At 41.3% G+C, this 18,736-nt stretch overlaps 1 protein-coding gene and 1 long non-coding RNA gene across 2 annotated transcripts in view; one reads left to right on the top strand and one right to left on the bottom strand.

Annotated features, from left to right (window-relative positions):
• Positions 1 to 2,062, bottom strand: part of Pcsk2 (proprotein convertase subtilisin/kexin type 2) — a 270,152-nt gene extending 268,090 nt beyond the window's left edge. The window contains exon 1 of the mRNA NM_008792.4: positions 1,531 to 2,062. Within this exon, the coding sequence (NP_032818.1) occupies positions 1,531 to 1,704 (174 nt within the window). The 5' untranslated portion in view covers positions 1,705 to 2,062. The remainder of the gene's footprint in view (positions 1 to 1,530) is intronic.
• Pcsk2os1 (proprotein convertase subtilisin/kexin type 2, opposite strand 1) lies at positions 358 to 12,719 on the top strand. The gene is made up of 3 exons (NR_040354.1): positions 358 to 1,790; positions 5,832 to 5,984; positions 10,073 to 12,719. It is a non-coding gene; the product is annotated as a proprotein convertase subtilisin/kexin type 2, opposite strand 1 (long non-coding RNA).
• Positions 12,720 to 18,736: the final 6,017 nt, after the last annotated feature.

Raw genomic sequence — 18,736 nt, 5'->3', positions numbered from 1 at the left:
GGATTTTGCCAATGGGGGGAGGAGGGCGGAGCGGGGTTAGGTGGGGTATCAGCTTGTTTCAGGGTTGAATGTCGTTTGAAAGAAGTCTCCGTGGGCCAGGAGGCCAGGAGACTGTTCTATCAACAGGAACCTGGTTTCCCCTGCTCCACCCACACTTCTCTTCTCGGGAGCAACTAGTTCTAGGTGTGTGAGACCCGCCCGCGCGCCACCCGCAGACCTGCGCTTCTTCCAGGACCTCTGTGAAACTCGCTGCCAAACACAGCTGAGGTAGAATACGCGCCCGCCGCGCCGCTGGTGAGTGTAGGCGGGAGAGCCCTGCGCTCCTGAAGGAGTCATCCTAGTAGCTGGGAACTCGGCAAGAGACATAGGAAGTTCTGACAGAGGAGACCAGCCTGTGTTGCCCTTCTAGGGAGGGAACCCAATGCTCTCTCAAGCCTCTTTTCTTGTGGGATCAGGAGGGAGGGGACAGCCCACGGGTACCAAGCTGCATCCTTTGACCTTCCATTCCCCTCAGACTGGCTTCTCCTTGCATCCTCACTCTCCCCTAGCGGTGCCAGGTCCCCTAAGGACACTCCAGATCTGGGATACAGATATTTCGCAGGAAGAGCAGGTCAGGCATGCTCCCCGCCAAATGAATTATTCTCCTCTGTTCCCCGCAGGACGAGTACCCTAACTTATCCAGAGGTTGCCAGAGGCACCCAAAGCTCGAAATCTTATCCAAACAGTTCAACTTGGACAACTTCTTGGAATGGGGATCCCCGTGCTCTCTGGGGAAAACCGCGCTGGCTGCCCACACATCAGGAGAGGACACCTCGACTTTTCCGGGGGGAATCCCCCTCAGAATCCATCTCTCTTGGCAGCGAGGTGTCCTAAAGAAGCAAATTAAGAACTCTCCAAACAGGAGTGCGCTTCTGGAGTGGGAGGTCGTGGGCAGGAGCCAAAGCGCACAAGTTCAGCACTCGTTTTGGACAGAGAACTCCGTCCTTGTTTCCAAGTCAGAAAGCTCTTGTCCACTGGGGAAAAAAGCAGGGACTGAAAGTCGCTGGGAGGGAAGTCCTTAGGCGTGGGTCGGAAAACTGAGGTGAACTGCAACGCTCGATCTTTGAGCCATGTCGGTGGGAAACTATTCTTTCTCCGGGGCGTGGGGGGCTGGGAGACTTCCCTGGCAAAGCAGTCGACGTAAGCCCAGCTGCTCTGGACTCTATCCCTCTGTCCCTAGGCAGCCTGGAGAACTTGGTACCTCGGACAGCAGCCGGGGCGCACAGCATCCTTTGTAAGGTGCGGTCTTATTTTGCCCCCACCAAGTCAAACACCAACAAATTATTTCTCTGACCTTTCTAATACAGATGAAGGACATTTTAATTACATAACCCATGAAAGATCACCGGAGGCAATGTCGTGTTTGAGAACCGATGGCAGAATAGCTGCATAGCATAAAAAGACAGAAAACTTGCAAATCTGCAACGAGATTGCGCAAGGCTGTCCCTCCTCTGGAAACAACATGTGAAATGTATGGAAAAAAAATCTTACCTTTCGGACTCCAAAGCCGTGTTCTGCTGCAACTTGGCGAGCCTCTTCCTCTCCGTCTTTATGCAACTCCACAAGAAAATGATTCGTGAAGACGGGTCTCTCGGCAGACGCAAAAACCATCACACAGAAGAGGAACCCGGCCGCCTTCCACTGGGATCCACAACCGCCCTCCATCCTTCTTTGGGAGTGAAAAGTGGGGCTGTGAGGCGCGCAGGGTGGTGGAGCAGGGGACGAAGAGGGAAGATGCAAATAAAAAATAGGTATGTAGTTTTTGTTTCTGTTTTTCTTTTTTTTTTTTTTTAAAAAAAAAAATCTTTGTATAGCAAAAGAGGCAGAAAAGAAGCTTGGCAAACAGCAAATCTGTACGCTGTCCACCAGCAGCTGGCTGCCAGGGAAGCCGGGGAGTCGCGCAGCCCGGCTGGCTGGCAGGGGTGCGAATGTGCGGAGCTGTGTGTACCCGAGAGAAAGAGCTAGTGTGTGTCTGTGCTTGATGCTAAATCTGCATTTTCAGCTCCTCCTCGGCTCCAATTCTAGAGGGCTGGAGGCGAGCGCCAGCCCGGGTGACGCGCGCCCGCCAGCGGCCAATGGAGGCCAGAGGATCGGCGGGCCCCGCCCCGGGCCGCCCCGAGCCCGCCCCCGCCCGCCCCCGCCCTCCCCTGCCCAGCTGGCTGCCCGGGTCCCCGGGGGCGCCGCGAGCCCGCGCCCCCGCCAGCTCGGAGCGGCTTTGCTCCGCCCGACCGCTGCGCGCCCAGGAAAATCCCCCCCGCTGCCACCCACTGCCGGCGCCCGGTGATGTCATTGTTTGTGGAAATCTGCACAGCTCCGGGCAGGGAATTACGGTGCGTGCCGCTTCAGAGGCCCCGAGGGGAGCGGGGGGGCCCCCGGCCGGCCGGCCGCTCCCTGTTGCTCTTCTTTGCTAGTCTGAGCTACAAAACAACTCTCCTCTCTTTTCTCTCTTCCCTTCCCCTGTCTTCCCTCCTCTCACTTCTTTCTCCTCTCTTTCCCTCTCCACACCTCTCCCATTCTCCCAATAACAAAGCAAATTTGATCCTTCCCGCCCCCTCCACTTTGGGCAAATCCCAGGCTGGGAAGAGCATCCTTCTAGAGGTGACTCATGGGGGCAGGAAGGAGCTTTTTCTCTGTTCTTTTCCCGGTGCTCCAAGGAGGCCAGAAACTAAACATCTGGCAGTCCAGCGGGAGTCCGGACTGCCCTCCCCCCACCTGCGATGGCTATTAGAGACTCCTCTAGAGTCAGCGCTGCACCTGCATCCCAAGACTGCCAAGGGAGACGTGATGCTTATGCTGGGAGACAGATTCTTAGACTCTGGGTTTGGGGCTGCATCAGGACCAAGAATGTCAGAGTTTAAGGAGGTATAGTCATCCATCCCAGGCGTAGGTCAGGATTCCTGCTAAGAGTCTGGCTGCATGATAATTTAGGCTGAGTAGGCAGGGGGCAGCTGTTGTCCAGGTCCAGTTAACTGCTGAGGTCTGACTTCCCCTTCTTGCTCTAGTGTAAGGAAGTAGATCCAGTCTGCTGTAAGGAACTGAGAACCATTGCTCTAAGTAATGTAAATATTAGCTGTTATGGAGTATATTTACATCGTTTTTTTACCATTTAACACCAAAGTTTAAAAAAAAAGTCCTGTTATAAATTGGATAGTCAGGAAGATGCTTTTTCATGGGAAAGAGCGGAAGAAAAGGGAAAGAGAGAGAGAGAGAGAGAGAGAGAGAGAGACTTACTTGACTTGACACCACACCCAGCTACACCCACCCCACTCTCCTCCTTAGCACAAAATCACAGTGTATACAGGAGACACAGGAATGGTGGACAGGAGAATGCTTACTGTACAAGGCACATCGTCTTCACTGACTTAGCTACTCCCCAGCATTGCTAGAGAAGTATAAGCAAGCTCTGCGGATGGGTTCTATCCAGCTGTAGTCTTCAGCATACCACATCTTCAATTTTGATTGAATTCCTTTAAGACAACCAGGAAAGGCAATGGGGAGGTTTGGTAGCGAGGATTCCAGAATGGAAGCAAGGGTTTTAGAAAATTATTAATGAACTAACAGATCAGCCTGGAAGCCTCGGCTTGGAGCTGCACACATTAGCTCATTTCTGCCAGGAATGCTTTCTTATTATCACTATGTTGTACCACATCACCCAGATCGGGCTATAGCACAAGGATTCCTTACCCAGAGGCCTTCAACTTTTCCTCTACTTTTGTCTTCCTTACAGTTCATCCACGTTTTGAGCCAAAGTACTGGTTTAGTGTGAAGCAATAACCACATGGTCCCTCCTGTTCTGTATTGTCATTTGAGAAAAATAGCACCAAATGTGAGCGTTGCATTAGGTAATTCACCACTGGAGAGAACATTTCAAAAGCAGCCACAGAGATACAAATCCAAGCCTTTAGAAAACAGATCTGAAGAGCATCAAATAAGTCAATTTGGAAGATTATAGGTGCTGGGAAATAGCAGTGCTAATGTATCTAAATCTCTCTGAAATTACCATCTGTTTAGACTACGTATTAATTTCTCTGGAACCACTGAGCAATGCTTCATTTCCTAAATAAACTCCAAGGATGAAATGCCAGTGTGTGCTCAATCTACCACCATGGTTAATCTCACCTGGAAATCTTATTGAAATTTGATTCTCTTGGTGGCAGTGGTGGGAGGTGGTGGGGCTGTTGAGGTAGCTGGATAATGAGGATTCTGCCCTCATGAGTGGGCTACTTCAGTTGTAGATTAATGAGTTATTTAGTGAGAGAGGAAGTGACTCTAGCACACAAGCAAACTTTTCCTGAGTAGCTTTTATTATCTTCTTAAGGGATGCTCTCTATCATGACAGGGTGAAAAGCAAGAAGACTGGCCAGGTACTAATGTCATGCTTTTGGACTTCTTAATATCCCAAACTGGGAGAAATCTTTTCATTATTCATACAGTTTGAGGTAGTTTGTTACAGCAAACAGACAAGTGAATTAAGATGCAAGTCTATATTTTAAATAACTAAAGCTATAAAACCAGATACAGTTTGAATAAAACCTGATAACTGATTGAAGTTTGTTGTCTTTTGTAAAAAAAAAAACAAAACAAAAATAAAAACAAAAAAACCCAAAAAACAAAAAAAAAAAAACAAAAAACAAAAAATCAACAACAAAAAATTACATTTGAGTATTTGAGTTTCTTGCCTTTGTGCATGTATGTAAACCATGTGTGTACCTACTGCCTTCTGAGGTCAGGGAGAAGGCATTAGACCCTCTAGAACTGGAGTTACAATTGTGAGCTATGATGTGGGTGCTAGGAATGGGAACTGGGTCCTCTATAAGAGCAATAAGTGCTCTTAGCCGCTGAGCCAGCATTCCGATGCCCTGAAGTCTGGAGTAGTTCATGTAGTGTATAATTTATCACAATACTGTCAGCACAGAAGAATTAAAACAGAACTTTTGTGATGCAAAGGCTAAATTTTTAATACACTTAAGTACTTACTATAAGCCAGTAGAGGAAATACATTGAAATATTTGATTGGTATTTGAAATGTAAATACACCTTCAGCGTGCACAAATTTGCTCTCCTAGAGAAGTATTATTACCCAAACTCTTTTCTAATATCAGTAGACTTAGACAGAGAAAGCCAGCTGGAGAGAGAAGGAGACAAAGAGGTAGCATTAGTGGGTCTAAGGACTGACGCAGAAACCACTGCAAGTTCTGCTGTGCCTGTCAACAGTGGCCACTTGGCCAAACCATAGAATCTCTGTAAACCCGTATTGCTCCACCTGTGGAAACAGTGAGTTTAGGCATCCTTAGATCCTGAACTGTGCTTTCAGAGATGCTAAAGCCCATAGTGTGGTATAAAGCATTTTCAGCTCCAGAGGTGTTGACAGCATTGCCATGGCTAAGAGATCACTGTTCACAAACCTCCTCCAACCCTTCTTACATGCACCTAAGCTGGTGGACTTGAGGAAATAGCTGACAAGTGTTAATAGTCAGTATCAGATATGAAAACCATTAAGATCTTTGAGTCTTTTATTTTATTTTCTGTTATAGCTGTAGCAACAACATAGGTTGGTGCTAATATGTGTCACCAACCCCAAATATCTTGTTGAAGATATTTTACAATGATCAGAATATTTCCGTTTCATAAACACACACACACACACACACACACACACACACACACACACACACTCACACACACACACACACACACACACACACACACACACACACACACTCACACACACACACACTCACATTTACAAGAATAAAAACTACCTGGGACAAGATTGTGATTTTTCCATCCAGGTGTATTCAGACTCTCTAGGAAGAAGAATTCAGATCCACACACTATCAAGTCGAGGAAAATCTGCTATGTCAGAGACGGGGAACAGGGCAAACCATAGTCATCCATAGGAGGAACTTCTGGACCTGTGCATATTGTTTGAACCACCGCAGAAGGTATCTAATTTTGCTGTCATTTTTTCTTACATAGACTGTAGTGGAACCAGGGGGGAAATAGATATGAATGTCTTAAAGTCATAATTTAAATAGAGTCCTGACTGAATCTAGACAGAAGGTGTATATCTTTAATCTCAGCAGTTGGGATTGGAGGCAGGAGAATTGTGAGTTTGAAGGCTAATCTGGGCTAAAAAAAAATAACCGATTTAAAAAAAAATACACAATCTTATCAAACCAAAGTGTGTTGCCATTTTTGTGGTGTTCATTTGACACTTCAAATGCAGCAACACCACCTCACTTGGTAGCATGGCCTTTCTGTGAACATACTGTGCTATTGTGTCTTGCTGGTAGATTCATCCCATCATCCTGTCATCTCCGTCCTTCCTGTTTTGCTACACATACCCATTCTCAAGATTTCCACAAACAGTTATCTCCTCTCTATGTTTCTGCCACATTCTGATCACCCATGTCCCTCTCCCAGTTAACGCTTGCACCACACTTTTCCATGGTGTGGCGTGGATCCTTTTGCACTTGCTGTGGTATAAGATTCAGGCTCTTGATACATTTAACTCACATGCGCAGGTTATACTCATGCCTACACATTACTGGCATGTGGGTGCTCTTCTCTCAAATTCCTATATCTTTTTACCAATTTAATGTGTTTTTCCTTAAGTGATCTAAGTCTATTTTTCCTTAAGCTGAGAATCTTCAGATGGCGTTTGTTTTCTAAGTCATCTTAAATTAATACAGTGGGGTGAACGCATGGCAATTTACCAAGCATTTTACTGTCGGGAAAGCAGTCAGTCCAGAGAATGTTAGGTGGTGTTTTCTTTGCAACTTCATCAACAAATCCTCAGATTAACTCAGACTAATCAACTCTTCAGAAACAAAGGTACTTGCTTTCTTATTTTCCAAAGTGTTGAAAAATTTGTTTCTTCTATTTTAGCTCCTATTATTTTGATAGTATTTGAAGGAGCTAAACAATGAGGACCAAGGTTTCTTTTAATCTTCTTTGGAAAATTAGAAACATGTTGCTCTTCACTGTCTTTAGATTCTTCCCCAGGTCTAGAGGACTACAGGATAATGTTTTCTCACTTTGAAAATTAATTAGTTATTTCTTAGGGCTCATTGGAATGTTGCTTATTGTCTGTAGAAGTGATTAGCTATTCATGAATTCTCCACCTGTGTTCGTTCCCTTTTCTTTCTCTTGATCTTTAAAGAAATGCAGGGAATCTTCCACAATCCACTCTTTGAAGGATTATGGAAATCACCTTAATAGGGAGCCTTTGCTTGTGAGGCTCAAACTACCTGTAACAGACAAATAATTCACACAGAACAAAATGGTTCCTTAGAACATTTAAACTGGGATAATTAAAAAAAATTTTTTTTTAGATAAAAATAAAAGTTCAAACATAGTTTTTCTCTAAGACCAACTTTCAAATAACATTTTAGGATACCTTTGACTTTGACTTGGATGTTTTAAATGCTCTCTGTCTAGAATCAATTTGTATGATCAGTCTCAGCATATAATTGACATTTAATGTTATTTATTATGTTAGAAGGCATTTCAACCTTATGGTGGTATGCTCAGATAAGCCATTTTTATCCCTTTGAAACATTCTATCCTGTCATGACTTGAGAAAACATGACATGATCTATTTTGGGAAACGTCATCATGCATCGTCTTTTTCACCCTCACAGAATACAGAAGAGAATGAACCAAAAGCACGTCTTTACAAACAGATAGTTCTAGAATTAACCACACGGCACAATCTATAATAACTTTGTGGGTTTATCTTCTCCTTTACAATTCTGTTCAGGGCCGGAGTTCTTAGGTTGCAAGGTCGCAGGTCTGAGGTTCACTGCAAGGAAAACAAACGTTTGTACTTAAAATTCAGTCAGTATAGAGCCTACGCAGAGTGTGCTGAATTTCTCTCATCCAACTGCTCGTCAGGCCTGAGCCTGTTTATTTTCCAAGATCGGACAAAACAAGGCATGCTCCAAGTGGTATGCCATAGAATGTACTGAGTTTCTAACAGTACATCCCACCACACACAAATCTGTTCTGGAAGTTTCCCATACTAGGGGTTTTCTCCTGGAGAGGTTTTCTAGAGATCACAATGATAACCAAAATAGTCACAAACTCTTATAAGTTGATTCTTTTCCTGAAAGATTCAGGGTTGGAGCTGTTTCCGGTGTCAGCAAAGATTTGGCTATAGTTGCAGTTAGCTAGAGTTAGTGGCTCTTGATCCTGCCCACTCCATGAAATTGGGTCTGTGCTGCCCAGTTGCATCACCAATGCTTAGGTCCCTTTTTGTGCAGTTTACACTCTTCACCTGGCTCTTAAAGTCACCTGAGTTGGGGACTTCTTGTTTGAACAATCTAAAACATCTCTCTTCATTTTTCCATAAAGATATTTCTATAGTATGTTTAACCCAGCATATGAAAGCAACATATACAGAAGGCATATTCTGTAAATTATGAAAAAATATATAAATGTGTTAAACACAGACTTCCAGAATACAGACTTTCAAGGAAAGGCATGTTGCCCATAACTAGTAATACAAAATAGTCAGGTTAGTAGTTAGTCCCTTCTTGGTTGGTAAAATGTTTGTAAATATCTAGCTCTTTGCTGAAAAGCCAACCACAGAGGAATTCCAGGAGAGAAAATCAGCAGGCATGAGCATAGTGAGATAATCATGCACTATACATCTGCCTACATCCTAGGGATGTTAAGAAGAAAGATGAAGAGAAGGAAGAACTTGAGGTTAGAAGTGAGGGTTCCTTGGACCTTAGCATTGAATGATTTTGCTAGCTAGAAGTAAGTCACCTAACTCTGTGTTAATTGGGATGAAGACTACTTGATTAGATTGTGACTAAGATCATGTTTAGACTAATACTCTTCCCTGTAAGTATCTCATACATTGCAAAACAAAAACAAAAACAAAAACAAAACAAAACAACTATAGGAACAATGTGATGGTGCATGGATCATAGAAGTATGCTTATGCAAATGTAGAGATCAGCTATGCTACCACAGGCTGTGTAACAAATTACCCTGTACTTCATGGCCTAGGTTTGTCCTCATATTGCAGTTTGGTGCAAAATGAATGGTGCAGAACAATACTGACAGATTCAGTTATAGGTAAGATAAGTAAGAGAAACTTGCATTTTTACTTTTAGAGTGTTTTCCCTTATCTTTTGATATTATTTTAGAACAAATAGCTTCTTTCATCCAATAACTTTTACACAATTTTGTATGAGCAGCTTATTCACTTTTTTATATAGCATGTAACCAACCCTTCCCTAACTATAGGGTTCAAGGATTAGGAACAGTTATCTGGATAGGCCTGCATATGGTACCTTTGTTTGTTTGAGTAGATTTCTAACCCCATTCTACACTAAACCACAATAAGTGAGAATGTTTGCTTATGCCAAAGAAAATAAGGGGCTTTTACCTTGAGGAGGACCAAAGATATTAGGCTAACAGAAACCACGGATGTCATGAAAACATCTGTTCATCAGATATAGGTAAAGCTTTGGGGTAAGAGATCATTTATGGTGCAGAACTACATTGAAAGATGTTAACTAAAATCAAGCTCAGGCTGTAGAAACAGTGTGGTCCTCCACATCCCCTATCTGAGGACTAGAGGGAGCAGCACTTAGTATAGTGGTTCTTTGTGGGTGTGAAGAAAGATCATTCACTTCCTATGAACTCAGTAGCCATTGTAGCTCTTAGTTGGCAGCATGCCACCAATTTATGCCTGTTGACTGTTTATGATGGGAGGTTTGCTCTGCTGATGAGTATTAGCCATACCCAGATCCAGGTTTGATTTTCATTAGGGGAAGCTATTAGTCATTTGCCCTAGGACAGTCTGTAAACACCAGGATTAAATGGTGATAAAAATAATTGTTAGAATGCATCATCATGTTTCTTTTACTGGCAAAGAAAGGAGGAAGGACTCCTGTCCCAAGTTCCACATGAGATGGCAAAAATCATCCCAGTTTTCACCGCCGCCCACAGTGCTTTATGTATAATTACATCGTCTCTTCAAGGTGCCCTTATTATTTCTCCTCTCATTTTCCAGGGAGACATGTACAAGGAAGACCTGGCAACTTTCCTCAGCAAGAACAGATGAATGAATAAGGAAAATGAGCTTGTGCCTTTTACCTGAGGTGATTTGTCAAAAGCCCACAGCACTGTGGCTGTTCCCAGACTTTAAGGGATATACTCAACCTCAATCGAAGGAGAATCTCAAAAGCTAAATCATTGAATTGAGGGAGAGGTTTTAGTTGAATGTGAGGTGACCTGTTCACCTGTGGGGCTGAATATATTGGTCTGAAGGCATTTCTTTCTTGCCAAAGCATTAAACAATGGGGACTTATATTATTTGACTTACTGCTTGAGTGGTGTGGAATGAGAGATCCCACAGAATGTGATTTTCTTTGATGCTTGAAAGAGGGTACAGTGTGTGAGCAGGGGACTGGAGAATCAACTGCTTGCTAGGAGCCCCAGCTGGTGAATACTGGAAAAACTGAGTTCTATAGCACAATTAAAGTCATTCTATTAATGATTTTTGACATGCATTAATGTGGACCCCAACAATGCTATACATGTATAGGTATTTCTGGGTTTTCCCTCCATTTTGTGCTATGCATGGAGTTTCGCTGTTATGGAACACATTAATTAGGTTCCTTTCTCTATGGCTTCCCACTGAATTCTGACAATAGGAGGAATTATTTCAAAAATTGAGACTGGGGCAGGAATGTTGGCTCAGGATTTTATATTCCGTAATTTGCCCCTTAGTGGCTCAGCACATGTTCCTTCACCAATTGTAAGAGTTTTTTCTAAGGTTCTTCAGAAATCACTAACCACTATCCTATTTTCTTAAGCCTGTAAGGACTATAGGAGCAGTGTATTGCTATTTCTCTGTGGCTTTGCCATGCTTCTTTTGATTTTCTTGACCCCTTTATGCTTTTGTCAGTAGACTTAACTATACATTTAATTTCTTATGTGTTGGCACCCTGGATAGGGAATTTCCTATAAAATGCAAAACATTTTATACATGTTGAGTGTGTCTAATACTTATACATTAAATCTATTATGATTAAAACACAAATCTTATTTTGAACATAGTTACAACTTTCCAGCCTTTATGGAGATTGGCTGGACATATAGAGTTGTCAACATAAACAAAAAGAGAAAAATGACACAACATGGAAGAAAATATATGAGACATATTCACACAATGCTAATAAGAGGCATAGGGAAATGAGACAGTTGGAATTTTTAGGACATCTCCAGAACCGAACAAGTAGAAGTCAAATTGGGAAAAATCAGAAGGGATTACCAGAAAAACAAAAACAAACAAAAATCCAAATGAAACAAACAAGCAAACAAGCAAGCAAGCAAGCAAACAAACAAACCGGAAACACAACCACTACAAGTCATGGAAGAGGTAGGTTTAAGAAGGCCAGTTAAGCATCCCCTGGAGAGTATGCTCTGTGTGGTGAGCTCTGTCCGTGGTGCTGACGATCCACTGTCTGAGCTTTGCTTCCTCTGTAGAGCAGGGGAATTCAGCCTTAGTGACTGATGTGCCTTCAGACTTGTCTGGAACATACTTTATACTAAGGGTGTTTTCCACAGGGGCAAAGTGTGCAAGGCTAAAGAAGATTGGGAACTATCTCATTTGTCTCCCAGCTCTTGCATGTTTGTACATGATTGATAGCAGCATCAGTGCCATTGGCAATTGCACTGAGCATATTACCATGCTAAAACAATTTACCAAGAAGATAGGCACAAATGTGAGAACCCACAGCAGCAGCTTCAAGATAAGAGGCCAGAGCAAATGTACCCTTTTTTCCACAAGATGGAAACAGCCCAAATACCTGGATAAATATATATTAGCTGAATTGAGACTTCTTTTTCCTATTTCTTAAGTTACATTGTCCTGAACCAAGGAGGACTATTTCTCATTTAAAAAATGAAGAAGATTGTTACAGAAGATATGATGAAAACAAATTAGTTGGTAAAAATAAATGGTATTTGGACAGTTTGGGGAGAAATAACAATGTATTCTAAGGCTTGCCTTTGTTGTTATCATTATTCTTTATAGCAGCAATGACCAAGGAAACAAGTAGGCATTTTTTTCAAGTTATTGTCAATTCATTCATTCTCAATAGACACAGAATGCAATTTCTAGATAAAATCTAATATATAATTATTGAGAAATTTTAACCACCTGCAAGTTTTGCAGAGTATTGCAACTTTGGTATGAAAGATCTTAAGTTTAAAATGTAGGTGCTAAGACAAATGAGATCATTGCAATGACTTAGAAGGCTTCTCATTGAATTAGAGTGAATTCATGAAAATAGGAAAATGGATCTAGAATGGATTGCAGAAATGATGGGAATATTAATATTATGAGACCATATAAATACCTCAGAAATTACCTTGCCAGGTTTGTGATCAAGTTTGTAAAGGAACTCACACACGAAAGAAGAGAGAACACATGCTCACACATAAACACACACACACACACACACACACACACACACACACACACACACACGAGTATAAACTTAGACTTAGATGCTCAACAGCATCACTTGGAAATGCAAGCACTTGAAAGTCACCTTGTGTTCCACTTCTTCCCTTTCCTTTTCTGATTTTTAAAAGTCTTTGCTATGGTGACAAAACATTAAAGAATTCCAGGACACAATTTTCAGCCTGTCAGATGATGTTGTACAGTGGTTTGTACTCAGTTCCCTCTAAATTAATATAATATTTGGCCTTCCAAGGATGACTTAGCTTTTAAGTGTGTGTGTGTGTGTGTGTGTGTGTGTGTACATGAGGGAGACACACACACATACACAGAAAGTGTGTGTGTGTGTGTGTGTGAGAGAGAGAGAGAGAGAGAGAGAGAGAGAGAGAAAGAGAGAAAGAGAGAGAGACAGAGACAGAGAGACAGAGAGGGAGAGAGAGAGAAAGAGAAGGAGAGAAGGAGAATATAGGTTTTTTTTCTCTGCCTGAAACCTGAATTTAATTGTTCCAAGCTTGATTTGGATGGACTGATGGAGTGGGGCTCCTAACATTTCTTTTTGTATCTGAAAATCTTGGACATTGCTCACCCATAACTTCCTTCTCTGCAGGACTGCAGTACTAATTAGAAAGAAAGTGAATACTTTTATGTTATGAAAGTAAATAGCAGTTATAAAAGTAAATATAATGGACATTGATAAGCAATCTCATAAAAATCACAGAAGCTTCCTCAAGATGAAACAAAAATGAATGCTTATCAAACATTGAGTTACATTGTATAAATACCAGCTGTGAAGCTCAACAAAATAGTAATAGTAGAAAGAATCTAACTCTGGTGAAATCTCATCCCATGCCTGCAACGTATGTTCATGTTAGTAGAGTGGAAGTTGATGGAGCAAACTGTACCATGGGTAAGATGGTGGACTAGAAGCTGACTGTGTGGTTCAGTGAAGAAGTGTCAAAGATAAGAAAAAAAGAATTCTCTGAAGAGAGGAAGCAAGGAGGAGCTTCTGAAATCCACATAGGTAGTGTTAGAGTGCCTGAACTGCAGAGCAAATGGTGGGAAAACACAGAAAGGAAGCCAAGGCACACATAGTTCCAGCCGTAAGTTCCCCAGCATGGAGAGGGAAAGCAGACGGTGCCTCCAAAGATCAAACCTGGAAGCCCAAGTGAAGCAGACTAGAATCTTGCCTCTTACCCTCAGGGAAAGACCAGGGTCCTCCGGGACCTCAAAACCTACTGCAGATTTAAGTGAGGTGGTAACTCCTCCATCAGATGACCTGGAAAGGGAGGAACCCAGATCAAGCACTCTGCAGGTCTTGGATGGCAGGGGCCAGGTGCCATTTGGAGAGAAACATCTATTGCTTAAAACAGAGCTCTGCTGAAGTCAGATGATTGGGAAAGACCAATCAGAAGACAGGCAGCTTGCATTGAATCTGCCACAGCTCCAGGGTGGAAGGCAGACCCATGAAGCAATTATGGAAATCCAGAAGGTCAGAGTTTGACAAGCAAAATGTGTTGGGATCAGGAGCCTGTGCTTGGGCAGTGAAGTGCCAAAGCACAACAGGGCTCAAATCAGCAAGTGGGCCAGCGCAGAGAGAAATTGTATAGCCTAGAGCAGAATAGGGGTCACTGCAACAGGTGGATCAACTTCTGGATCTGGCCATCTGCCATCCATCACTATGGAACTTGAGGACTTTGAAACTCCAGAGGCCTATAGGCCAACTATAGTTCTGTGCCCTTAGCATCCTGATTCAGATAGGAAGTCTTGAAAGTATGAAAGTAGGTTCTTTGCCTCTGCAGATCTCAGTGTTACAGGTATCTTCTTCTCTCCTAACACATTTGGGAGATTCCCTTCCCACTCTTCCACTACTTAGAACATTAGCCACACAGACAGCAGATCTAACTGTGTCTGGAGAGGACCCTAGTATCCAGAGAAGGGAAACTACTGAAATAAAGATAACCCTGAGCCAGACATAGTGGGTCACACTTTGACTCTTAGCACTTGGAAGGCAGAGGTAGTTGGATCTTTGAGTTCGAGGCAATTCTAGTCTAGAGAGCAAGTCCTGGGACAGCCAGAGTGACACAAAGGGACCCAGTCTCAAAAGCCCAACTCCCACCCCACAAAAACAATTATGGCAGATGTCAGACATTTGTCCAATACAAGCTGAACCCTGGCACAAAACATAGGGAAGATAAGGGCCCACACATTTAACTGAACCTCTCCACACTGAGCCATATACACTTTCAAGGACCAAGAAAGTATTTTTCTTTTTCTTTTTATCCCTGTTGTATATGCTCCTTCCTTTTTTAAAAAATTTTTTTACTACATGACTGTACTGGCTAGCTTTGTGTCAACTTGACACAGCTGGAGTTATCACAGAGAAAGGAGCTTCAGTTGGGGAAATGCCTCCATGAGATTCAACTATAAGGCATTTTCTCAACTAGTGATCAAGGGGGAAAGGACCCTTGTGGATGGTGCCATCTCTGGGCTGGTAGTTTTGGTTCTAGAAGAGAGCAGGCTGAGCAAGCCAGAGGAAGCAAGCCAGTAAAGAACATCCCTTCATGGCCTCTGCATCAGCTCCTGCTTTCTGACTTGCTTGAGTTCCAGTCTTGACTTCTTTCAGTGATGAACAGCAATGTGGAAATGTAAGCTGAATAAACCCTTCCCTCCCCAACTGCTTCTTGGTCATGATGTTTGTGCAGGAATAGAAACCCTGACTAAGACAATGACTATTACTATTAGCAGTACTCTTTATTGTATTTAACTCAGGTAAAAAAAAAATGGGGATGGTAGTGTTTTCTTGTAATTCCAATGCCAAGGAGGTGACGACAGCTTGGTAGTGAGTCCCATGTTCCAATGAGAGATCCTATCTAGAAAACACAATGGAGAACTCCTGGGGAATGACATTCCAGCTTGGCTTCTGGTGACATGTACCTGTGTCATATTCACAACCACTCAGACTAGCCTAGTTGTCTATTGAGCCCAGGAATCTGCCTGTCTTCACTTCCTTTGTACTGAAATTGCAAGAAGAGCTGAAACAATAATTGTAAGCTCTCATAGCAAATAACTACATCAGGCAAAGCTATCTTTAAAAATTGATGTAGAAACAACGACATTTCAAAAACAATCTCAAAAACAATCACAAATTAGTGCAGTTCAGGACAAGCAAGAGAACACTGCAGAGAGTTATTTAGAAGGATACTATATCCCAGAGAAGAAGAAAGAATTAATTATGAGAGCAAGGAAAATAATGAGTTGCATAAGAAAAAGGATAAACAAGGAACATTTAGGAAAAAATGTATCATATCCTACAATAAATTGCCAAATTTCTGATGCTAATGGAGAGAGACGAGAAAGAACAACAATAACAAAAATCAATTTCACTAGAAAAACAAGGAACACAAAAAGTACAGGGCTTAGTACACATCTCTCAGTTATAACATGAAATATACTTCAACTTATCAATAAAAAGATAGCCACAAACTTATAGTCAAAGGATAAAAGATTATCAAGTATGGAAACTGATAAAGTAGACTCCAAGCTAAAAACCTACTTAGAAGGGATTAGGAAGGTTAGTGAAGGGAATAATTCACCAAGAAGATATAACAATAGTGTGTGCTAGATGTTGGGACTCCAACTTTCATAAAGCAAACAATGACGTGTAAAATAATCTGATGGGTCCTGATACAATAGTCACATATGACTGCAATACTTCAGTCTCATGTTTAAATAGGTCATTTAAACTAATGTAAGAAAAAAAATCTTCAGGCCTTCGGGTTTGACATAAACTATAGATCAGAGATGGATGTGTCATGTATCTACAGAATATTTCATCTACTATCGAGAACATCCATTCTTTGCAGCAACCCACAGGACCTACTTTAAACTAGAACATATTCTAGGTCACAAAGCAAGTCTTTACAAATATGAAATAGCCAAAATAGTTTCTTTTATCTTGCCAGATCATAGTGGAATAAAACTAAAAACGAATAGTTTAGAGAAACTACAAAGATTCCTAGAGACTTAACAATTCTTTCTTGAATGGCCAGTGGGCTAGGTCATTGATGAAACCAGGGAAGAAGTTTTTAAAATTTCTTGAATCAAATGAAAATGAAAGTTCAACTTACAAGAAGTTTTGTGATATAACAATGTTAAGAAGAAACTTTATAGCTATGAATGCTCATGTTTTAAAAAAAATTCAGAGATCTCAAATACTCTGATTCCCTTCAAAATATTGGAAAAACTGAAACCAGCCTGACCTTGAAGTGGTAGGCAATAAAAAAATTAATAAAAAAGCAGAAGTCAATACAATGGAAACAAACTCATCATGCACAGAACTATTAAAAAAATGATCCTTTGAAAAGATGAACAAGATTGATATCTCCATTGAACTTAACCAAAAGGAAAGACAAAGAAAACACAAAATAAATTAGAACCAGAAGAGAAAAAGTTACAAAAGAATCTAATGAATCCATAAGTTCACTAGGGAGTATATCCTCAAAAATGGAAAATCTTAAAGAAATGGATGCATCATTAAACACACATGACTTATTAAAATTAAATCATACACCATAATTTATTCTAGAGATGCAAGGTTGATTCAAAGTGCAGAATCAAATAAATATAATACAAGATATAAATAGATTATAGAAATAAATAGAGTATAGAAATCATATGAACAGGTGAAGAAAAGGTCTTTGTCAAGGTCCAGTGCTCTTTCCTGACAAAAGCCCTGAAGAAACTAGGAATAGAAGGAATGTGTCTTAGTCAGGGTTTCTATTCCTGCACAAACATCATGACCAAGAAGCAAGTTGGGGAGGAAAGGGTTTATTCGGCTTACACTTCCATACTGCTGTTCATCACCAAGGAAGTCAGGACTGGAACTCAAGCAGGTCAGGAAGCAGGAGCTGATGCAGAGGCCATGGAGGGATGTTCCTTACTGGCTTGCTTCCCCTGGCTTACTCAGCCTGCTCTCTTCTAGAACCAAAACTATCAGCCCAGAGATGGTCCCACCCACAAGGGTCCTTTCCCCCTTGATCACTAATTGAGAAAATGCCTTACAGTTGGATCACATGGAGGCATTTCCCCAACTGAAGTTCCTTTCTCTATGATAACTCCACCTGTGTCAAGTTGACACAAAACTAGCCAGTACAGCATGTGTCAGCATAATAAAAACTACATGCCACAAAACTATAGCCAACACTAGACTAAATAAAGAAAAACTACAGCCACTTTCTCTAAAATTGGGATGAAGCAGAATGCTCACTTGTAGGATGCTTCAATAAAGTACTTGAGATGTTAGCTACAGCAATAAGACAAGAAAAAGGAAATGGATACAACAGAAGAGGTCAAAGTATCTCTACTCGGAGAGGACATATCCTATTCTTCAAGATATGTACACAACAGAAACCTCTAAGAACTGATAAGGACTTTCAGTAGAACATAAAGATAGAATATAAGGCAGAGAAATCAGTATTCTTTATACATATCAAAAATGAAGAAATTAGGAAAATAATCTTATTCACAATACTCTAAAAAATACTTAGAAATAATCATTACCAAAGATACAAAAGACCTCTAAAATGAGAAATTTCAGACACAGAAGAAAGATATTATAGAAGATACTAGAAATGAAAGCAAATTATACATCTATGAAATAGAGAATCAATATAATTTAAATGCCTATACTACTAAAAGTGATGTACAGGTTGGATTTAACTCCCAGAAAAACCCCAGTGACATTCTTTACATAGCATAAAAGGACTAAACTATTGAAGCACAAATAATGTTGAATAGCTAAAACAATCCTATGAAGGAAGAGCAATGTTTATCTCAAATCGTGTTACAAAGCCATAGTGACAAAATCCATATGGCAATGGCACAAAAGAGGCAAATTGGACACAACAGAAACAAACACACACAGCCTCAGTTTGCCATGTTTTGCTTGAGATGCCAAGAACATACATTGGAGAATACACATTGAGACAGCCTCCTCAACAAAACAGAGGAAAGCAGACATTCACCTGTAGAAGAATAAATTTAATCCAGATCTTTTACCCTGCACAAAATTTAATTCAAATGGATCAAAACTGATCAAACTTAAGTTATGAACTAAAACTTTGAAACCTCTTGAATAAAAGCTATGTGAAAGATGTGAAGGATACAGGCATAGACAACTTTTCCCAAAGGATGCTGGCAGCACAGGAA

This window comes from Mus musculus, chromosome 2, assembly GCF_000001635.26.
Source record: "Mus musculus strain C57BL/6J chromosome 2, GRCm38.p6 C57BL/6J".
Classification (NCBI taxonomy): Eukaryota; Metazoa; Chordata; class Mammalia; order Rodentia; family Muridae; genus Mus; species Mus musculus.
The sequence above is the reverse complement of the archived record's forward strand: the minus strand, read 5'-3'. Positions and strand labels throughout refer to the sequence as shown.